The sequence below is a fragment of the Melitaea cinxia genome, chromosome 6, assembly GCF_905220565.1.
Source record: "Melitaea cinxia chromosome 6, ilMelCinx1.1, whole genome shotgun sequence".
NCBI lineage: Eukaryota > Metazoa > Arthropoda > Insecta > Lepidoptera > Nymphalidae > Melitaea > Melitaea cinxia.
In genome coordinates, this window is record NC_059399.1 from 14,645,474 (window position 1) to 14,669,283 (window position 23,810).

Sequence of the window (23,810 nt, forward strand, 5' to 3'; positions counted from 1 at the left end):
TTCAATTTTTTTTATTTCGACATACTATTATATAAAATAGTGAAATAATTTTGTCGTCTTCATGTTTCACATGAGTATTGAAATTATAAACACAGAACACAAATTTTTTACTTCTAACATTTTGGATTGGTGGAATAATAAATTACATAAAACTATGGTTACAACATCCTTAGACAATGTTGTATATATATATTAGTGCGTGTTTAACATACTAAAAAAAATTAGATCTGACTGCTTATCGTCCTTAACTATTCTATTTGGTAAACTATTATGCTGTATAATAAATAAACCTTACAAGAAATTAAAAGATCACATGAAACACTTAAAAATATCCTAGACTAATCAAATTAAATATTGTGGGAATAATAAAAATTAAACATAGCAATGAAAACTAATTAAATATAAATTTAAAATTTAAGGAGGGTGGGCAGGATACAAAAGTTATCGCCGAGCCCGCCGCCGATTATCGAAATTTAGTAATATTTTAGTACCAGAGATCATCACATCAACTTTATAAGAAAACAATTAAAACAGATATAATATTCAATCTGAGAGCAGGAAATTCAAACCCTAAATAAGAACTATTTTTATGGTTACATTAAAAACTGTCAAGCTACTCCAGAAACTAATTCCCCAATGTCAACAAACTAACACATTAACTTCAATTACATATAGTTCCAATAAATGCAAAGTTAAATTTGACAATAAATAATAATAATAATAAATAATTTTTATTTTATTAACACCTCTCTGCTCTTCGTTCTTTGATAAATTAATATTGCAAATAAATTACTACGATCCTTAAAAATTATAATGTAATTGAAGTATACATATTAGCAATACATGTAAAATGAAAAATGGTACTTCTAATTCGTAATTCTTGTTATTAACGTAACACAAATGAGAAACTCAATAGAAGATTGCGGTCTAATCCATAAATACATTTTCTGTTGAGTGTAAAACACACGAGTGCACATACAAACTAATGTCTTTTCCTACATTCTAAAACAAAAAAGTTATTCTTAATTTTTATTTTTTAATTAAAACGATATCCAGATCTAATATCCTAATATAGTCTTGATTCTACAGAATGGTATTTTTATGGATTAGACCAACTTAGGAGTTCTTTAAAACTCCGTTTCAAATTACAAGATTCAAAAAAACGATTTGATTTGCTCAGGAAGAGTTAAAATCCAATTTCTGTGTAATGTTGTAATTTAAATGTTCATGAGCAATCTTCCTTTTAGGAACGGGTTTAAGTGAACGTCTCAAACATAATTTCAGCGGCGGGCTAGGGCGTGTTTACTTCCACTTCTTGGCGGAGAAGAGCACGGCGCGCTGCTTGAGGAACAGCGAGTAGCTCTGCTTGCGCAGCGCCGACTCGTTGGCGTGCAGCGCGGGCACGTACGCGCGCCGGCCGCGCCCTCGACCTGGCCTCGACACTGATGTAGATATCGGCATAGAAATAATTATCCTGCTCAAAATCTGATACAGCACGACTGGGCAAGTACTTGAGCGTTACAAAAGGTCACAGCTATAAAATATTTCTCTCAAGTAGTTTTGTGTTCCCGTACGGTGTGAGGTAGTTCGGGCTTCTGGAGAGGGTCAAAGACAGTGTTGTCAACGCGCTTGCAATGCTTCTGGTATTGCTAGCGTTTAGTTACTGTAATCACTTACCACCAGTTGATTTTTTTTCAAATTTAAATAAAATAGTGTGGTCACCCTAGTCGTATAAATAAAACGAGCGGTCATCATAGTCTCATAAATAAAAAATTGTCACCTTAGTCTGCTAAAACCGAAAAAAATAATGTTATCCCTGGTCCCACAAATATAAAATGGTCATCCTAGTCGTACAGAGAGAGAGAGAGAGAGAGAGAGATAGAGGTCTTTTACCTGCCCCCCCTCCTCGTCCTCAAGACTCGCGCTTGGGCTCGGGCGCGGGCTCGTCGTCGTCGAGGCGCGCCGGGCTGACCACTTGGTCGTGCAGCGTGCGCAGGTGCCGCAGCAGGTTCGACTTCACGTTGAACCCTTTGTTGCACAGACCGCACACGAACGGACGCTCACCTGGCCGCCCATTCAAATTGAAAACTTTATTTGACATACTGTTTTATTTACAAAAAATTAACTAGTAGCTAGGTTATGTTAGATTAGATGATTTATAATTATAAATGGACTTCTAATTTTTTGGTCAAATTACTGTTTATAAGGAGGTTACTCAAAATGAATAAATATAATCCACCAACAAGATCTATTATAGTGCAGACCAAAAAATGGTCTGAAATTAAAATAAAAGTTTTATTATTTTTAAGGGGAAAATAGCTAAAAACCACACTGACCTGTGTGCGTACGCATATGTATGAGCATAGAGGCGTGTGACGGGAATGTCTTCTTGCAGAACGTGCAAATCTTGTTTTGCGCGCCCTCTGTGAAACGATTGTGACGTTTTGGTGGGGCACTGTTGTTTGATATGGCCAATTCTGGACAACCGACATCGAACGAACATTTAGACAACGATCTCAATCACAACAGCACAAGGATTCAATGCAATGCTTTGTAAGAGAATTTTTTTAAGAATATCTGTGCAAAAATTATACATTTCGAAAGCGATACAAAGCATTCCAAGGTTACAAAAACTATCATAGAACATAACTGAAGTGATTATCATGACTGTAGCGGGTCAGTGTGAAAAATGAATAAAAAGAAGATGCGTTAAAAAAAAAACTATGCGAAATCGATACTGTGATAGGAAGGTAACAGCGGTTAAGTTGCATTAAAAATTCAACGATGTTGCGTTTGTCGAGAATTAGCCACATACATAACAATCAATGTTCAGCTATGTTGGTAACTGTTAAACTACGCACTTGAAAATATTTCATACAATTTAATAAACGAAATAGTACAAAATTCAAGATCAAGAAGATTAGTTCATTAAAAATATATAAAATTATAATAAACTAATTTATTATGTGACAAAAGATACAAATTATCATCTAATTCTAAATAAAGAGAATAAAAAAGTATACTATTAGATATTCTAATCTATCTTAATTTTAATAATAATAAGTCTTTGTGTACTGACCTGATTCAGTGTGTGTACTTTGTATATGTCTGACCCACTCCCCAGGGTTGGGGAAATGTTTCTGACAGAGATCACATCGTAGTAATGCCATTGTTTCCTCTGTGTCATCGCTCTGTAAGAAATAAAGAATATTTACGCAATGAAGAACAGCATTATCTGAGAATAATGATGCACTTGGAAATCTACTTGAAATTTATAAAGTCACCACAGTACTATACTATAGTGCACTGTACAATACAACATCTAGAGTGCGGTAAAGTACACTATCATACTACACGATACCATACTGTACTTTATCGTACCGTACCGTACTGCATCGTTCAGCAACGTACTGCAAAGTACCGTGCCGTACCATACTCGTTCTGGTATCGCACTGTACCGTAACGTACTGCACCGTACCGTACTGCACCGTGACGTACCGTACTCGTTCTGGTATCGTACTGTACCGTAACGTACTGCACCGTACCGTACTGCACCGTACCGTACTGCACCGTACCGTACTGCACCGTACCGTACTGCACCGTACCGTACTGCACCGTACCGTACTGCACCGTACTGTGTTTTAACGTACGTAAAATTGTAAATTAATTGTACCGTGCGATATTGTAGTGTACCACAGCCCTCCCGCGCTGGAGCGGGCCGGTACTTACCGCGGAGCGATGCTTGCGGCGCCGCGGGTGGTGGTGGTTGTCGCGCGCGTGGTTCTGCACGTGGCGCACCCAGGCCGCCGGCACCGTGAACACCTCTGCACACAGCTCGCACGCCAGCGGGCTGTACAGCTGCCGGGAGAACGGACCGTTAGTATAAGTTAACATCGCCCGGTTAAAGTCGCATATATTACTAGAGGAATTTTTAAATAAAAACGGAAAAGAGGTGGTACAGGGTAAAGGTGTACACGTTTTTTTTTTTATAATAATAAGTTTATTTTCTTAAATTTAAAATAAAAAAAAATTAAATATAAATTTCTATAATATTTATACGAAAAAATACATATATTTATCGGTTTCACATCTCAACATAAGATACTACACTTTTTACTACTACATCGCGCGTCATCTCAAACATAGTCCTTTTAATATAAATAAATCACACTTACCAAACTTTCTTCCTCAATGTCCATATCATCAATAGGTTCAGACTTGACACTCATTTCCGCTTGGAACATTTCCGCTATCGACCGCTCTTCCTCTTCTATACTACTGGCGTCCCAATCGGGTTCGTCTTTAATCTGCACCTCTGTATTCGTTTCCGATGTGCTTTGGTTTGATTTCTCTGTTAAAAATAATTAATCGAATTCATAAGTGGATAGCTATAACTACATGTTTCTTGGTAGAAGTTTGTAAAAAATGGTTTAAATGCAGCGCCAGACGCGCGCAATTGTTAGAGAAGAGTTAAAATGTTTAATATTACTTATTTATATAATGAGATTAAAAACGACGCTTTTCAATACTTTTGGGAAAGGGGGTGGCTATATTTTTAATGCCGTAACCACACAACAATCTTAAAGAGAAATCTCCTTAGAGCATGAGACTCTTTCTTTCTCCATGTTGGAGAAGAATTGGGGCCTAATCCACCTCGCTGCCCTACTGCGGATTGGCGGATGTTCCCTACTAGGAGTAATGAACGCTATCAGGTATTTATGATAACAACCAGTACTACCGGCTTATCATACTCTCCGAGGCACGGTGGGGGAGAACCACAAGGGCAGACATCCCAAGTGGAAATATTTTTACAAATATCAATTATCCATCCCGAGCGGGAAACGAACCCGCAAACCGTCGGTATTTAAGGCGCCTACACGCACAGCTACACCAGAGCGGTTTACGAATTGGCACATTAATAATACAAATTATAAAAAAAATATTCAATTGTTTTCTTTTATAGATGTAAGTACGACTCGGTAGAGTAAAGAAGCCATTAAGCCAAATGAATAAATCACACAAGATCCCTAGACTTGTCTTGTCAATACTTACTAGAACTAACAGACGCGTTATCCTGCTCATCGGCTTCCTTCTCCTTATCCGCGGTGTCAGTCTTCTGCCTCTTGCCGTACTTGCGTTCCGCTCGACGCAAGATACGTGGCGGTGGCGTATCATCAGGATCCTCTGCTGTACTGGACACTGTCACTGTAGCGGTCGCGGTGGGTGTGGTCACAGTGGCAGTTGTCATTTCTGTAGTAGGTGCGGGCGCGACCAGGATCGTTTGACCCTTCGGTGCCCCTGGACGGAGGGCCGCTTGAGTCCCTCCCTCGGTGGTCTTGATGAACACCAGTTTGGGTGGACCGATAAACATTGGCCTGTTTAAAACAAATTTTTACTAAGCAAACCGCGTCTAATAACAATTAAGATACGCTAATAAAATCATCTTCTACTCAACGGCCGCAAATGATCCTGCCAGGTATCCGAAAACATGACGTGACACAAACGCTAGGCCTACGATAAGTCTGTACGGTCATATCAAGTTTGTAAATATTTATCATGAGCGAAATCGTACCTGTGACCGCTAGCCCAGCAGCAAGTGTAATCACTGATTCATCAAGTTAAAATAGAACCTAATTAAGTCCCAGTTAATGTATATGAAAACGGTTGTTATTCACATTTGTTGGACTCCATGAAGCGTATATGGCCATGACCAATATTCCCGAAATATCGAAAACTCAAAAGACAACTAATGTGGTAAATATACCTCTTTATATGTGTTATTATGATAAATTGTAGTATTTTGTTTAGTCTTGAAATTACAATTTGAAAACTAATAATCAGAAACGTCAAAAATTTTGAAAATAATGAGTGCATTATCCACTCAATAACTGGTTAAATTTCAGTTTCGCGACATGACCGGTTCGGTTAGAACGCGTAATAGCTAACTACTGGAGATTATCAACAATTATATACTTATAAAGCATGTTTTAAATGAAAATTCAAATATATTTTTTATCCAGGTATCGTTTCTTAGGATTTTGGAAACAACTTATACAAATAATTTTAAAAATACGTGAAAAAATACATCGATATAATTTTGTTTTTTTTTTTTATTTATGTAGTTTTTTTAACATTTATATAACAATTTGGTATTAGAATAAATATCAAGTCTGTTTTTGTAATTTAACATTTAAAGACAATTTTCAAGTAGGTATTAATTACTTTATTCGATTGTTATACAAGACTTATGAGATAGAGATTAGAATAGTAATAGTAGACTAGAATTGTAGAGATTATATAATAAAGGTATAAAAGCTATAAAATCAATAAATGTTTGACATACACACACATACTAGTCTGTTTCTAAGATGAGCAACATAATGCCTGTGTTTGAGATAAAAATTGTTGGATATAAATTAATATCAATTTTTTTTTGTACTGAATGCACACATAAATTCGAGACATAAATAAGGTCGTCAAAAGTGAACTTTACAATTTATTTAGTCATGTTTGTTATTTAATATAACTAAATTTTAAAAATTATTATTTTGTATTTCCTTACATTTGTATTATTAAAGTCTAAATGTAAAATATTTAAAAACAATCGAGAATAAGATTTTTTATTAATGTTAGTTAAAATAAATTTGCCAAACCATAACATACATAATGTTATTTGTTTTGTTAGAACTGCTGATTTGAAGTAAATATTTTAAGTGGTCCAAAACGCATGGGGAACTAAGAGCCTGTTGATGTTGTGTAACATAGTAAGGGTTACAGGAAAAGTCGACCTAGATCCGTTAAGGGCATGTAGTACACACCATTTCTGAATGATTTCACTATGGAACCCCCCATCCTAAACTTAACCGTTTTCGAGATATTCGAGTTTTAATTTTTTTTTTTATGAAAATGCCCAATTTTTCGGCTATTGAATTGAATATTTTGAATTTTTTTGACTCTTATGATTATTTTTTTGGTTTTTTACATGAAGAATGAGATGCCTAATGACCTCAATGACTAAAATTGCACGTAAGTTAACTAAATGGGTCGTTGTAGACGATCGAAACTTAAGAAAATAAGTACAACATTTTTGAATATCATATCAAAAATTGACCGCTCCAGCGGGATTCAAACCCGCGTCTCCGACTGACTGTGTCGGCGCTCTAGCCAATTAAGCTATGGAACGATGTACCCGCTCGAGCGAAATTTTTGATATGATGATTTTTATTTTTCGGTTTAAGCGAACCGTGGCGCCGTCTATAGTGAGTTCTTTACAGAGACCCGTAACTATTCAAAGTTTCATATTACAATGAAAATCTTTGACAAGAGACGACACCATGCTATTTTTAATATGTACGATTTTATTTTTGTGTTACCCACACATTAGGAATTCTAAACATTTTTGAATATCATATCAAAAATTGACCGCTCCAGCGGGATTCGAACCCGCGTCTCCGACTGACCGCTCAGTCGGAGACGCGGGTTCGAATCCCGCTGGAGCGGTCAATTTTTGATATGATATTCAAAAATGTTTAGAATTCCTAATGTGTGGGTAACACAAAAATAAAATCGTACTTTTTAAAAATAGCATGGTGTCGTCTCTTGTCAAAGATTTTCATTGTAATATGAAACTTTGAATAGTTACGGGTCTCTGTAAAGAACTCACTATAGACGGCGCCACGGTTCGCTTAAACCGAAAAATAAAAATCATCATATCAAAAATTTCGCTCGAGCGGGTACATCGTTCCATAGCTTAATTGGCTAGAGCGCCGACACAGTCAGTCGGAGACGCGGGTTTGAATCCCGCTGGAGCGGTCAATTTTTGATATGATATTCAAAAATGTTTAGAATTCCTAATGTGTGGGTAACACAAAAATAAAATCGTACATATTAAATAAGTACAAATTATAAAAAAATATTTTTCTTTTCTGGATATCTCAAAAATTATTATGGCACTTGCTCTGCAGATGTGCTTAAAACATCTACATTTTATCAGCTATCCAACGAGGTATAACACTCTAGGGTATTTATTTACCCAATGTTTCAAAATAACATTTATTTACCCAATGTTTTTGAAGACACGTGGTCTTCCTAAGTCCGTACGTCGTCGCGAAACAGAGCCAGTTTCACGAAGTCGTCGGTAAACTCCGTCGAAAACGCTTACATCAGGTACTCGACGGTCGGGATAGCGTCGTATGTACTCAGTCCGAGCTTGTGCGGACACGCAATTGCAGTATCCGTAGCAGATAAGCATATCCGCATATTCTTCGTTCGAGTATGTTGCCATTTTCAACAGTCCAGTATCACAAGCACAAATAAGAGTCCAGTATCACAAGCACAAATCAGAGTCCAGTAAACAAGCACAGTAGTCACAGTTAGAAAAATCAGTCCAGAAACAAAGCCAAGTCGTGTGGGAATCCGAAAGCACAATAATTCGCATCTACCATGGACGAATCGCATGAGCAGACTAAAATGGATGGCAAGCAAACAAACGACCAAATACAAAACAATGGGCATGTTGTATCCCCAAACTTGTTTTTGCACATTATTTTTCTCACTCTCACCTGCATAAATCTTAAGTTGTCTCACTCACACGCACCGGATTAACTTGAAGGACAATAGCCGAGTGACCCGTTAGACCTACTACCTGAACCTTTTCAACTATGTTTTTTTCTATGAGTTTAAATACAACCCTAGGTTGTTATACCTCGTTCGATAGCTGATAAAATGTAGATGTTTTTAAGCACATCTGTAAAGCAAGTGCCATAATAATTTTTTGAGATATCCAGAAAAGAAAAATATTTTTTTATAATTTGTACTTATTTTCTTAAGTTTCGATCGTCTACAACGACCCATTTAGTTAACTTACGTGCAATTTTAGTCATTGAGGTCATTAGGCATCTCATTCTTCATGTAAAAAACCAAAAAAATAATCATAAGAATTAAAAAAACTTCAAAATATTCAATTCAATAGCCGAAAAATTGGGTATTTTCATAAAAAAAATTAAAACTCGAATATCTCGAAAACGGTTAAGTTTAGGATGGGGGGTTCCATAGTGAAATCATTCAGAAATGGTGTGTACTACACGCCCTTAACGATTCTAGGTCGACTTTTCCTGTAACTGAGTATATATAAATTTCATGTCACAATGCATGTGAGCGATAAACTCCGAAACTACTGAACCAATTTTTATCAAATTTTGTAAGCATCTGTAATTTGGTCCAACTTGTAGTTTTTATCGCAATTGGACCCGGTAGGTGGCGCTGCTATCGGTATGTAAGTAATCAAATTTGGTCACTTTTATTTAATTTGGCACACATATATTTAATACTAGTGGACCCGACCGATTTGGAATGTGACAGTTTTTTATTGTTACCTATTTTATAGTCGGCGCAAAAGGTTCTCCTGAACAGAGCCGTTACCCTAATGATATTTGAGAGATAATGTGTGAGGTTCAGCTCGGGTGACGAAAATATCTTTGCTTCTACGAACTTTGGCCACCTTGTGACCCACTAAAAAACCCCGACTGGGATGTCTTCTAACTAAGAGGCGAACTTAGGGCTCAAACCTGATTGGAAAATAATCTAAAGGGACAGTGGGAACCTAAATGTGACAAATATTTAAAATTGTGTGCCTCAATGACATAACATAGAGATAGACGGGTTATTAACCGACATGATTGTATTTTAAAGTGGCGCAAGTCTACGTCACAGAACGCGCGACGCGTCGTGCCCGATCGCGCCGATTTGGCCCGATCGTGACCGAATGTAAGGTAATTACCAAACTTTTCGTTGCCATTTTAAAGCGGGTATGGCTAGGCTTTAGATTAAGAACACCGTTACATCGAACAACGTTAGATCATCATCATCATCATCATCATCATCATCATCATCATCATCATTTCAGCCTATTGCAGTCCACTGCTAGGCCTCCACAAGTTCACGCCAAAAATGGCGTAACCTCATGTGTGATGCCCATAATCACTACGCTGGGCAGGCGGGTTGGTGACCGCAGGGCTGGCTTTGTTGTAACGAAGATGCTGCTGCCTGAGTTCGGCCTGTGTATTTCAAAGCCAGCGGTTGGATGGTTACTCCGCCATCGGTCGGCTTTATAAGCTCCAAGGTGGTAGTGGAACTGTGTTATCCCTTAGTCGCCTCTTACGACACCCCCGGGATGAGGTGGCTATATTCTTCAATGTCATAACCACACAGCGTGCGTAGCCACACAGCGTAACTAAATTATGTCGTGTGTAACAGTCTAATTTGGTAATTAGATAGGTTAGGGTTATTTTTTTTTTAATTAATAATTATAGATAGTAAAACCCTTTTTTAACGCGATTTGTTTGACAGACGACGTGAAAACTGACGCATTTTTGCACAAATAGGGATATTAAATTAATAATTATCTATACTAATATTATAAAGCTGAAGAGTTTGTTTGTTGTTTGAACGCGCTTATCTCAGAAACTACTGGTCCGATTTAAAAAAATCTTGTAGTGTTAGATAGTCCATTTATCGAGGAAGGTTATAAGGCTATATATCACACGCTAAGACCAAAAGGAGCGGAGCACCAATGAAGAATGTTTCAAAATCAGGGGTTCTTTTTTCCTTTTGAGAGCTTCCGCTGCGTGCGCTGCGAAAACAGTTAAAGTTTCGCAAAAATCATGTATGACAGAATTGATATTCTTTAAAAGTTCTAAAAAAAGTCCGCGACAAGTTAGTTCCAAAATAATGCATTATTTGCGAAGGTGTTTTTATAAACATGATATTAATCTTTATCTAAATAAATACGTTATTCATCATAAGTATTTAATTTAAAACAAAATAACCTTTTACATAATTCGATTTCAATGAGTATCAGTATCAGCAGTTTTAAAATAACATCGCAGCAAAATAATGATCAAGTATTGCGCGCGCCTCTATTCCACGCGGACGAAGTCGCGCGCAGAAGCTAGTAGATAATAAAACCCTTTTTTAACGCGATTTGTTTGACAGATGACGTGAAAACCGATGCATTTTATGTCGCGTGCCGAAACTAAAACAAAAGAAATAATATTGCGAAACCAACCAAAATAAAAATCAGTACTAATGATCTATAGCTCTTACATTTTTTGACTATTCAATTTGGTCGGGTTCGCGATATTATCACTTTTGTTGAGTTTCGGAACGCGACATTAGATCCTCCAACATGCCTCCAACGCGAACACACACTCTGTTTTGATAGATATGATTGAATTTGAATTTTGTGCAGCGATAATAAAGGGCAAATTGACTCTGACGTTAGGAACACACCTACATTGCTTAGACAACAGTGAGTGCTTGTAATTTAATATGAACTTTAATGAATACTAATAATTGACTCTATATTTTAGTTAGAAAACGTTTGTATGGGAATAAGAAAAGGGCTATTGTTAGGGTTTTCCCGGAAATTATTCGAATTTTTGAAAACCATCCTTGGACTTCAACGAACATTTAAAGAAAAGAATTGGTATAATAGTTGTGTTTGCAGGCAAACGAAAAAAGCAGACTTCAATTATGTCGACAAGTAATACAACGTAGGTAGACGGTTTTCGAGAGTTTCCCTCGATTTCTCTGGGATCCCATCATCAGATCCTGGTTTCCTTATCATGGTACCAAACTAGGGATATCTCCTTTCCAACAAAAAAAGAATTATCAAAATCAGTTCATAAACGACGAAGTTATCCCCAAACATACATAATATATATATATATATATATATATATATATATATATATATATACGGTCGAATTGAGTAACCTCCTCCTTTTTTTGAAGTTAGTTAAAAATTGGTCCAGGCGTTGTTGAGTTATGCGCTTACCAACACATTTTGCGATTCATATTTTTATATATAGATACACACACACACACACACACACACACACACACAGATATATATATATATAATCAAGTGTCATCCACACTAAGTTAAATATCTTGGTGGATGAATAAAAAGAAATTCATACCTAGTGACTCCCTGAGGTTGAAAGGGGTTAAATGTTTTGAGTAGTTTGTCATTCTTCTTAACGGTAATATATATTTCTTATATAATTCTTATTGTTTGTTGTGTTTTTTGTTGGTTTTTATTAAATGTAAAAAATTAAATTTTTAAAGGTAAATAATTTAAGTAAAATTAATTAAACTAATTTGATTAATGTACCTATTAATGTTTACAAAAATTGTATTACATCAAGTGTCATCCACAATAAGTTAAATAACTTAGGTGGATGAATAAAAAGAAATTCATACCTGGTGACTCCCTGAGGTTGAACGGGGTTAAATGTTTTGAGTAGTTTGTCATCCTTCTTAACGGTAATCTTTGGTTGTTCTTCGGGCTTTTTGGCTTGCTTGTTGAGAACTTGAGTGCTAGTCTTCTCGGCAGGAGTGTCACCTCCCGGTTCATCAGTCTGACGCCAGAGACCTCGTATTTTTAAAACTTCCCCGGCTTTTAGAACTGTATCTAATACTTCATTTGATACTGTTGTTTCGCCTACAAATAATTTTCAAGTTGGTGAATTGTTTATTCTTTTTATGTTTTTAATTTTTTTTATATTAGAAGTAAGTTAAACAAGTTTTGTCTAAAATTAAATCATTAAAATTATTACATGATATTTAAATTTTTGGTTACTGAATAAAAAATTCATTACTGAGTTACTTTTTATCCCTTAAAAAAATATTTATGCCTTGTTTTTTTACAATATCAATAATTTATTTTAAAAATATTCTTTGTTTTCTACCTGAAAATTCAAAATAATCTATGACAATAACTAATTTCATTATAGTTATACGTACCTTTATACATATATTCGACTAGAATCTTTAGCGCCTTCGTAGATATCTCTGAAGGTAAAACTACGTACAGCATTCCGCCCATGCGTGTCACGGACCGCTGTCCTTCGAACAAGCTGCTCAAATACACACTGCACGAGCTCAATATAAACTTGTGGGCCGGTATTTGTGAGCCGTCCATTGTACAGAGGACCACATCCGTAAACCTTTCCGACCGCAGCAGGGCCGCCACGGAACCGTTCAAATGCGAACTGTGTGAATGCCATTTTAACTGGTATGTGTCCGTCGACGTCATCTTACACCATGTTTATATACACTTCCACTGTAAAAGGCACATTATTCGAAATCGATTTGAAAAAAAAATTGTTTACATTTCACTTCTCTGAAAACAACCAAACAATCAAATTACTATTTGTCTACTCATTCAACTCTCACAAACGACACACACTCGAACGAGCTTTGGATATGATAACGATTGTGATCAAGCTTTTGATTTTGTTTTTGTATTAGATACATACTTAGAAAACAATATATAATTTTTTTTAATAAAAACAGGATTTTATCAAAGTTTTAAAGTTAGTCTAATTTAATAGTAATTTATAATGTAAATATAAATAGTAGCTTCTTGTACTGATTGTCAAAACATTTCACTTTATACACATAACAAATAAAAAAGTTTAAAATATATTTCACAATACCAAAATTGAAATCGAAGAATACCTAATAATATATAACTGTAGGTATATTATGACGATTTTTTTTCCATTACTAAAAATAAAATAATTTTACCTTAAATAGACAATAATCTGTTTTCTATAAATTAAAAGTACAGGAAGTACAATTCGAAAACATTTTTCACAATTAACACATGAAATTTCATTCAATAACAATAACGCAATGCGCGCAACCACCGCGTGCGATCCACAAATCCAGTGTGCGGCGGCTGCGGCTCTGTAAAATCGATAAAGTTTGTATTGATTTAACGCGAAAAGCGGGGTTGCGCGTTTATCTCATCGATCCATGAGTTGGGCGCGTCGCGTCTCGCGTCGGGTGGGTAGCGTCGGTGCGCGCGCGTGCGCGTAACAACCGGCGCCCGCCCTGCCGCCTGCAATGCCCTATGCCACCCTGTTCACGCGCAAATTTTTATAATCGCACCTATTATTACGTTCGTCCTCAGAATAAAATAAATAGGCCTTTTTGAGTTACTAATGATTTATTATTTAAATATTTCGTAATAACTAATATCCTCTATATATTTATAGGTACGTGAAGCAATACTTTGTTTTTTACGAGATTTGCGCGGACGTAGGAGTATGAAATTTCGTACACTTAGGTATAGTTTATGTAGAGAAGAGAAGAAGAGAGAGAAGCGCAGAATGCGAATATTTTTTTAAAATTATGCATAAAAATATATTAAATCAATAAAAAATCATTACACACACTAAAATGTATTTGACACACACACGCTTATATTTTTTGTTGCCTGTCAAAGGCTGTCAAATTGATTTTTTTTAAAGGTTCTTTATTTTAATTTATTATTATTATTTATATATTTTTTTTTTTTTGATAAATCTTGTAGTATCTAGATTTTTAATATCACATGAAGAAATATGATTTGAATGACATATACGATAATTGACTAGCCCGTTGGCGCAGTTTGTAGTGACCCTGCTTTCTGCTCCGAGGGTTGTTGGTTCGATTCCCACCCCGAGTCTGGTTGTAATATAAATATTTATTTATATATGTATTATCTATAAGTATGTTTATCTAAAAAAAAAAAATATAGCTATACCAGTCGGCTGTTACCTATAACACAAGCATTGAGTTGCTTACTTTAGGAACAGACGACCGTGTTTGTATTGTGTAGATATTTATTTATTTATTTATTATTTATTTAATTTAAATGCCCCTTAAATCTATCATTGACAATATAGCTTTAATTATTTTGATTATAATTGTTTAAAAAAACATAATTTATTTGATTGTAGTTTTATCGAATGTTATATCACGATTTTATGTTATCTATTTTTAAACGTTTTTCTTAACAATTATAGTATTAACAATATTATAATGTAGTGACAAATACTTGCTCATCGGTGTTTATGTATGTAAATAGATATATGTAACATATATTATCAATGTTATATCAAGAGTTTTGAACATAAACTATAATACACAAATATTATTTTGAAAATTTTAAGTATTAATAAAAATCTCGAAAGGAAATTATTATTTTTTTGTTTTCTTTAATTTAAATTTTTAATTATGGTCGAATTTCGACCTCTGTGCAATCACTAGATCATATAAATAGATAATTGTTAATAGGTACTATTCTACTATGCTAATCGAATAAAAAGATTTACAATAAGTACCTATGTAAATACTATAATAATTTAAAAATGTATACGTATTGAAATATTATTTTAAATGTATTTAAGTAGAATATTTCAAGGATATGTATCGTTGATTTCGCACATATACTGTAAATAGATGTTTCATTATTACAAAAAAATACGTTCGGGATACCCGATATCTACACAAAATGACATAAAAATCGGTCCAGCCGCTTCGGAGGAGTATGGCAACTAACATTGTGACACGAGAATTTTATTAACCGACTTCAAAAAAAGGAGGAGGTTACTCAATTCGACGGTATATAAATATATTTTTATGTTCGGGGATAACTCCGATAATTTATGAACCGATTTTGATAATTCTTTAATTGTTGGAAAGGAGATATCCCTATTTTGGTACCATGATAAGGAAACCAGGATCTGATGATAGGATCCCAAAGAAATCAAGGGAAACTCGAAAATCCGCATAACTTTTTACTGGGTGTACCGATTTTGATGATTTTTAATTTAATCGAAAGCCGATTATCATGTGGTCACATTTAAATTTCATCGAGATCTGATTACAACTTTTAGAGTAATCTTTGATAATGCGTATTTACTTGACTATTTTTTCGTCTATCTACGTTGTATTAGTTGTCGATGTAATTGAAGTCGGTTTTTCTTCGTTTGCCTGCAAACACAATTATGTATAAGATAATTATGGTTATGACAACTTTTAAATACGAAAAAATCTACTAGTTTGCGAGCTATGGTACAATTAAAAAGGTGAAGCGTTTTACACCTGTACCTGTTCAATGTTAAAAAATATGACTTGGTCACAAATGAATGAAATAAGATATAGTTAAATTAATATAAATATACAAAGGGTAACAATAAAATCCGTGTCAGTCCGTTCGTAAAAAATGGACTGCATCTTTAAAAACCGTGTCTTAAGAGGAACTTCTGCTATTTTCAATAGAAGGCGTTTACTTTTACTCTATTTCATTTGATTCCACATTTTAGGACAATTGTATAAAAAAAGCACTCCTATTTGTAAGTTACGTAGTGTGCGTGCCCGACTTGTATTTAACAATTTATTAAAAAGTGTCGTCACGGATAGGATTTTTTTAGGAATTGCTACAACTAAAATCGTCATTTACTTTATAAATTTACATATTTTTGTTTTTTTACTATCAAAGATAATATCCACCTACTTTTCTCATATCTTCTTTTTTAACAGAGACTTTCATTAATTTTAGTACGTTGGATTTATTGTTATTTATCGACATAAATCTATACCTGCTATAAATAAATGGAGAGCCGGGTTTTTTAACCGACTTCATAAAAAGGAGGATGTTACTCAATTCGACCATATACATATATATTATGTATGTTCGCAGATAACTTCGTCGTTTATGAACCGATTTTAATGATCTTTCTTTTGTTGGAAAACAGATATGCCAAGGGTGGTACCATGATAAAGAAACCATGATCTGATGATGGCATCCTAGAGAAATCAAGGGGAGCATTCAAAAATTGTAGTGGTAACTAGTGCTTATGTTAATTTTTTTGTCTACTTACGTTGTATTACTTGTCAATGTACTTAATTGAAGTCGGTTTTTTTCGTTTACTAGCAAACACAATTATTATTGTACTGAATTATTGTGCGTGTTTCGGAGAAGAATTTTAGTATAATATGATAATATGTTCATCATCATCATCATTACAATCTATACAGTCCACTGCTGGCCATAGGCCTCCACAAGCTTACACCAAAAATAGCGTGAACTCATGTGTTTTGCCCATAGTCACCACGCTGGGCATGCGGGTTGGTGACCGCAGGGCTGGCTTTGTCGCACCGACGCTCTGCCCGTCTTCGGCCTGTGCATTTCAAAGCCAGCAGTTGGATGGTTATCCCGCCACCAGTCGGCTTTTTAAGTTCTGAGGTGGTAGCGGAACTATGTTATCCCTTAGTCGCCTCTTACGACACCCACGGGAAGACAGTGGGTGGCTATATTCTTTAGTACCGTAGCCACACAGTACGATAATATGTTAATAATTACGAATTATCGTGTAAAAAAATATGGTAGGACAGATGTCGCTAGTACAGTAATAACACAGTTTTAAGTTTTAGAAAATCCTTTTAAAAACTACTTTCTAATTTAATAAGCAGTAACTATATCAACAAATTCGAAGTAGCTAATTGATTTTTATGTTTAGGATGCGCTGTATTGACAGCGGAGATACAGTCGGCAACGCGGTGTAGTATTGCGGGCTATATGCAATTATAAGCTACGCGTAATATAAAATGGTAGTTTGTGTGCCACAGTGCTAACTCCGACACGCGGCTGAAGTTTAATTCTTAAGAATGATTACCGTGATTTTTAAAAATTAAAATGTTCTATGATATTAATTAAATTACTAGCTGGGCCCCGCGGTTTCACCCGCATTGATTTTAATTAAAAGTTAAAGCCGTTATATTAATTAATTTACAAAATCAAAAGCAATAATATTTTTTTTTAATTGTGGATGCCGGTAGAGCCAGTAATTACTTATAAAATGATATATAATTTATGTGGAGCAATTGTGAGGTTTTTTCTAAAAAGGGAGGTAAACATCTTAACCTTGGCGTATTAATATTATATGATAAATAATAGTTAGACTTGGAAACTAAGATAAAAATATAAATTAACGTTTACTATTCGTATCATTACAGTGAATGCTGGTATACCTACTATTATGCCTACATTCTATATCTTATAAATGCTGCGCTGTAAATTGTCACTTTCAGCATCCCTGCTCCTCGTTGTTTCACACGATTTGACGCCCCATATTTTTTCACGCTAAGCGCTTTATATCGTTTAGTTCCGAAAATGTTTATGACCTCGAAGACAAAGCCTGGAGCAATCTAACTATTTTAATCCTGACACTAACCAATATACTATAACATTGTGTAGCTATTATTATTAGATATTTGGTAAAACAAATGTTGGCTTAAAATATTGATTCCTCATACTTATATGTACATGGATCATATTAACCTTATGGATGATACATACCTATTGTTATGCCCATGTCCATCGTCCAAAAAGATTAATATAATGTTTGAAATATTATACGTAGTCACGTTTCCGACACCTCATTAACGGAGTAATTTCTTACTTATCAGAAAAGTTAAGGTATTAATTAAAAACGTAATATTATGTTGTGCAGATATGCAGTTCAGGTATGCACTTTTTATTAAAATCAAAGCAAAGGTAGTAAGCTAATTACATACGTTACAATTACGCTGTAATTTAAAATGTTCCATTTCATATGTTTATTTCAAATTAACACTTATTATTAAAATTTATTAGAATCGAAAAAAAAAAAATGTAATGTGTACCTACGGTCACCCAACGCGGGATAGTCCGTTGATCGCGTGCGCAGTCGTTATTGATTTATGCGACCCTAGTACCCCACGCGTTTCAACCTCTATGTATACCACTATATCTAGATGTTACTATCGATCTATGGAACTAAGAGGACGTTATATTCTATCTCTTTAGGGAGAATGAACAGCTCTGTTATTGATACGTTAACCGGTTTAAAAAAAGGAGATTAATATAAAAAGGAAAAATGAGAAGGATTATGACTGATATGATATGGTTCTTGTTTTACTTACTTTTATTTTTTGATTGTTTTAAGACAACTTAAACTATTGTTCTTTTTTTGTGGAACAAAGTTCCTTATGGGGAGGACACAAAAAACATCCGTAACGTTAAAAAAAGCGTAAGATTTTTGTATATCATCACTACATACCTAGATAAAACAAAATCGCTTCCGCTGTCGGTCTGTCCCTATGTATGCTTAGATCTTTAAAACTACGCAAATGATTTTGATGCGGTTTTGTTTTTAAATAGATAGTGTTTGTGTTTTTTAATATAGCTCTAGAAAAAGGCCTCAATGGTATAATTCTATATTTTAGGGATAACCCACAATAACCACTTTTTATCCTTTACATTTTACGAGACATAATGGCTTATTTACGAAGCGATTTTAAGCAAAACAGCATTAATCCTTATCCAATTAAGTACCTTATAAATACATTGTGCATTTAATATAGATCAATATGGCCTTTTACAGTAGGTATGTAAATAAAATGAATATTTTCGAAGATATCAGAGGTTTAAAGCGCAGGGACAGCGGTTGCATCGGTACTCGATTTTTATCGATAAAAAAATCATAAATAAAAATGCAGACCAGAATAATTAGTTTCTTAATACCTCGAATAGAACTTGAAATTAATATTTTATAATAAGGAACTTCGTAAAAAAACACGTGGTGTCGTGGGATACCAGATAGGAATCTGGTATCCCACGACACCACGTGTTTTTTTTTTAAATCTAATAAGGTTGTTATAATATTAATTAGCTAACTTTTTTATTTCAGTTTTTAAGTAAGAAAATACTATAACCTAGTTACCTACCCACTAACTTTTCTAACCCAAGGAGTCCTCTGATCGCGTGCGCAGTCATTATTGATTTATGCCACAACAGAATGACCCCACCCACGCATCAAACCCCTCTCACTCTATGTCTACCTAGATATTACTGTCGATGTACGTTCTACCCAACGATATGCTTCTATCGAGTAAAGAGGAAATTTAACGTTTTTATCCAACAGACTAAATTTTTGGAACAAAGTTCCTTACGGCAGGCTTGACATTTGGCTGGGTGAGCGAACTGAAAAAAATGTGATACTAAAACCGTAAGAAAAATATATAACGGAAGTGACGTAATATCAGTCACACGACTGTATAATATGACATTTGTAAAACTAAAATATTACAAGTAAACTTTTTTTAATTATTTATGTTATTTTATACTGTTGACAAAAATAAATAGACGTATGTTTTTTTTTTATTTTACTTAATAGTTTGAATTATTATTATTATTATTTTGTTTGATTTATTTTATTTAACGAAAGTGACGTAATATCAGTCACACGACTGTATAATATAAGGTTTGTAAAACTAAAGTATTACTAGTAAACTTTTTTTTTAAATTATTTATGTAATTTTATACTGTCGACAAAAATAAATAAAGCCATATGTTTTTTTTATTTCACTTATTAGTTTGAATTATTATAATTATTATTATTTTGTTTGATTTATTTTATTTTACGGTATTTGTTATTTTCTAAAATACTAAATTTCCTAAATACTTCTATGTACCTACTTAATTAAAAACCAATCAGCAAAATTAGAAAAAAAAACAAAATATATGTAAAATTCAATATATATATAATATTAAGCGGGTGGAGTGACACCAGTATAATAATAATAAAAGTTTATTTCTGACGTGTACATCCATAATTCCATAGGTTATTAATATTTACTTATACCTATTCTATGTTAGTTATTGTTATTAAGATGATAATAACATAAAATAATCATTTTAGCTGGCCCGTCATTGTTTCTATCCAATATTTTTGATTAGAACAATCAGGGCGAGCTGTGATTGTCTTATGCGTCGCAGTAGAGACGACGCTTTTTTACGCATAATCTCGTGAAATCCATCAACCCGTTCGTCCGCGAACTTTCCTGAGGCGCTGCTAAACTTATGAACTGTGGAAAACATAAATCACAAACATAATTGTGTTTGCAAGCAAACGAAAAAAAAACCGACTTCAATTATATCGATAAGTAATACAACGTAGGTAGATGAAAAAATAGTCAAATAAATACGCATTATCAAAGATTACTCAAAAGTAGTTATCAGATCTCAATAAAATTCAAATGTCCACATGACCACATGATAAACATCAGCTTTCGATTAAATTAAAAACCATTAAAATCGGTACATCCAGTGAAAAGTTATGTAGTATAATATAACGTAGGTGGACGAAAAAAGCGTCAAGTAAAAACGCATTATTAGATATAACTCGAAAAGTAGTTGTTAGATCTCAAATTTAAATGGGACCAAATGACACACATTTCGATTAAAATTTTTTTTTGTCGAAATCGGCCCCCCTGGTCAAAAATTTTGATGTAACATACATAAAAAAAATACAGTCGAATTGAGAACCTCCTCCTTTTTTGGAAGTCGGTTAAAAAAGTTACTATACTTAAGTATTATCAATCTACTATTTCTATTTTCTTTAAAACATTATTTTGATAAGTTGATGACTAGTATAGGGCAGAGATTCAGGCCAAGACAATTGCGCAAATGCGCAGCCAACGTTTGCCGTGTGGTGCGTAGTTGTGGAGACGCTAAACGGCACCTGTCATTTTGTATATTGTAATTTTAGGGTTAATTTTTATGCCGCTTGATTCTAAAATTGTAAAATACAATTTTAAAATTTACTACACGATATTATTAAAACAAAAAAAAAGTACAAAATCAAAAATATAATATCTTATTTTTCGACTGCTACCCAAACTGCCAATTTGACACTTACTAAGAGAGAGTAATTCGGACTGGGCAGATGGAAAAAGTGCTGTGTGGCTACGGCACTAAAGAATTTAGCCACCCCCTCTCTTTCCGTGGGTGTCGTAAGAGGCGACTAAGGGATAACAAGGTTCCACAACCACCTTGGAACTTAAGAAGCCGACCGATGGCGGGATAACCATCCAACTGCTGGCTTTGAAATACACAGGCCGAAGACGGGCAGCAGCGTCTTCGGTGCGACAAAGCCAGTACTGCGGTCACCAACTCGCCTGCCCAGCGTGGTGACTATGGGCAAAACACATGAGTTCACGTTATTTTTGGCGTAAACTTGTGGAGGCCTATGTCCAGCAGTGGACTGTATAGGCTGTAATGTAGATGGAAAAAAAATCTGCTGTGTGGTTATGGCAGTAAAGAATTTCATCATTTCATCATTACAGTAAAGTAAAGAATATAGCCACCTCCTATCTTCCCGTAGGTGTCATAAGGGATGACTAAGGGATAACACAGTTCCACTACCATAATACCATCTTGGTACTCAAGAAACCGACCGATGGCTGGATAATCATTTAACTGCTGGCTTTGCTGGGTTCAATTACGCGAATCTTTTCAGGATCCGGTAACATGCCTTATGCATTATTTTAAATTTACTTTTCGTAGTCTGGAAAATACATAAATAGTCATTAGGTTTTTTATTATGTTCGATTAGGTTTCTACCGAATATTATTAAATCGTCCATATAAACAATACATTTTTCATAGTTTAGGCCTGACATTGCTATAGTCATTAGTCTACTAAAAGCTGAAGGGCTGATTTTTAATCCCATAGGTATATGACACAATCTTTTGGGTATATGACACAATCATAACTAACGTGTGTAGGTAAATATTTTATTACTTCACATCGCGGTCCGATTTTTAAATTATGATGATAGTAATGTATTGGTAAAGATACCTCATTTTGACCCACTCTTAAAGATAGTACATGTGTATTATAATCTATGACACCTTTATTTATTTTAAAAAATTTTTGACCTAATATACCCTATCCCTTTACATTTTACTTGACGCTTTTTTCGTCCACCTACGTTATATTATACTACATAACTTTTCACTGGATGTACCGATTTTAATGGTTTTTAATTTAATCGAAAGCTGATGTTTATCATGTGGTCATGTGGACATTTGAATTTTATTGAGATCTGATAACTACTTTTGAGTAATCTTTGATAATGCGTATTTATTTGACTATTTTTTCATCTACCTACGTTGTATTACTTATCGATATAATTGAAGTCGGTTTTTTTTTCGTTTGCTTGCAAACACAATTATGTTTGTGATTTATGTTTTCCACAGTTCATAAGTTTAGCAGCGCCTCAGGAAAGTTCGCGGACGAACGGGTTGATGGATTTCACGAGATTATGCGTAAAAAAGCGTCGTCTCTACTGCGACGCATAAGACAATCACAGCTCGCCCTGATTGTTCTAATCAAAAATATTGGATAGAAACAATGACGGGCCAGCTAAAATGATTATTTTATGTTATTATCATCTTAATAACAATAACTAACATAGAATAGGTATAAGTAAATATTAATAACCTATGGAATTATGGATGTACACGTCAGAAATAAACTTTTATTATTATTATACTGGTGTCACTCCACCCGCTTAATATTATATATATATTGAATTTTACATATATTTTGTTTTTTTTTTCTAATTTTGCTGATTGGTTTTTAATTAAGTAGGTACATAGAAGTATTTAGGAAATTTAGTATTTTAGAAAATAACAAATACCGTAAAATAAAATAAATCAAACAAAATAATAATAATTATAATAATTCAAACTATTAAGTGAAATAAAAAAACATATGGCTTTATTTATGAAGCTTTACATGGTAAATTCCTAAATACGTAGAACTTATGATTAAAATTAAATCCTTCCCATTTTAATGTCAAATAGACAAAACCTTCGGATTTTAAACTACCACCTATGCTATTTATACTTAATTCACTCGTATGTAAAGTTACGTTAGTTAAGGCTCCATCCGATACTCGAGGAGTAAAATATTATACCAGAACACCAGTTTGGATCTGTACTCGGTCCAGTATTGTACACAGTTTTTACTGCCGACTTACCCACTTCCAATAACGTCTTAACTGCTACCTACGCAGATGGCGCGGCAGTACTATCTTGCTATAGGGATCCCTGCATAGCATCGGAAATCCTCCAAAGGCACCTAG

The 23,810-nt window shown here is 34.3% G+C and overlaps 1 protein-coding gene across 1 annotated transcript; it reads right to left on the minus strand.

Moving 5' to 3' along the window:
- Positions 1-1,302: 1,302 nt before the first annotated feature.
- Positions 1,303-13,099, minus strand: LOC123654765 (zinc finger and BTB domain-containing protein 17). Its single transcript, XM_045590650.1, has 9 exons — positions 12,808-13,099; positions 12,265-12,505; positions 5,053-5,375; positions 4,176-4,351; positions 3,730-3,858; positions 3,080-3,191; positions 2,337-2,477; positions 1,924-2,064; positions 1,303-1,442 (listed from the first exon to the last, which is right to left on the minus strand). The coding sequence occupies exons 1-9, from the start codon at positions 13,097-13,099 to the stop codon at positions 1,303-1,305; spliced, it is 1,695 nt and encodes a 564-aa protein (XP_045446606.1).
- Positions 13,100-23,810: the final 10,711 nt, after the last annotated feature.

Coding starts and splice junctions, on each gene's coding strand:
- LOC123654765 (XM_045590650.1), bottom strand. CDS start 13,099: ATGACGTCGACGGACACATACCAGTTAAAATGGCATTCACACAGTTCG. Junction 5,376..12,264: donor CAACCTCAGGGAGTCACCAG/GTATGAATTTCT, acceptor TGTTTTAAACAG/GCCAATGTTTATCGGTCCAC. Junction 2,065..2,336: donor ACATATGCGTACGCACACAG/GTCAGTGTGGTT, acceptor ATGGGCGGCCAG/GTGAGCGTCCGTTCGTGTGC.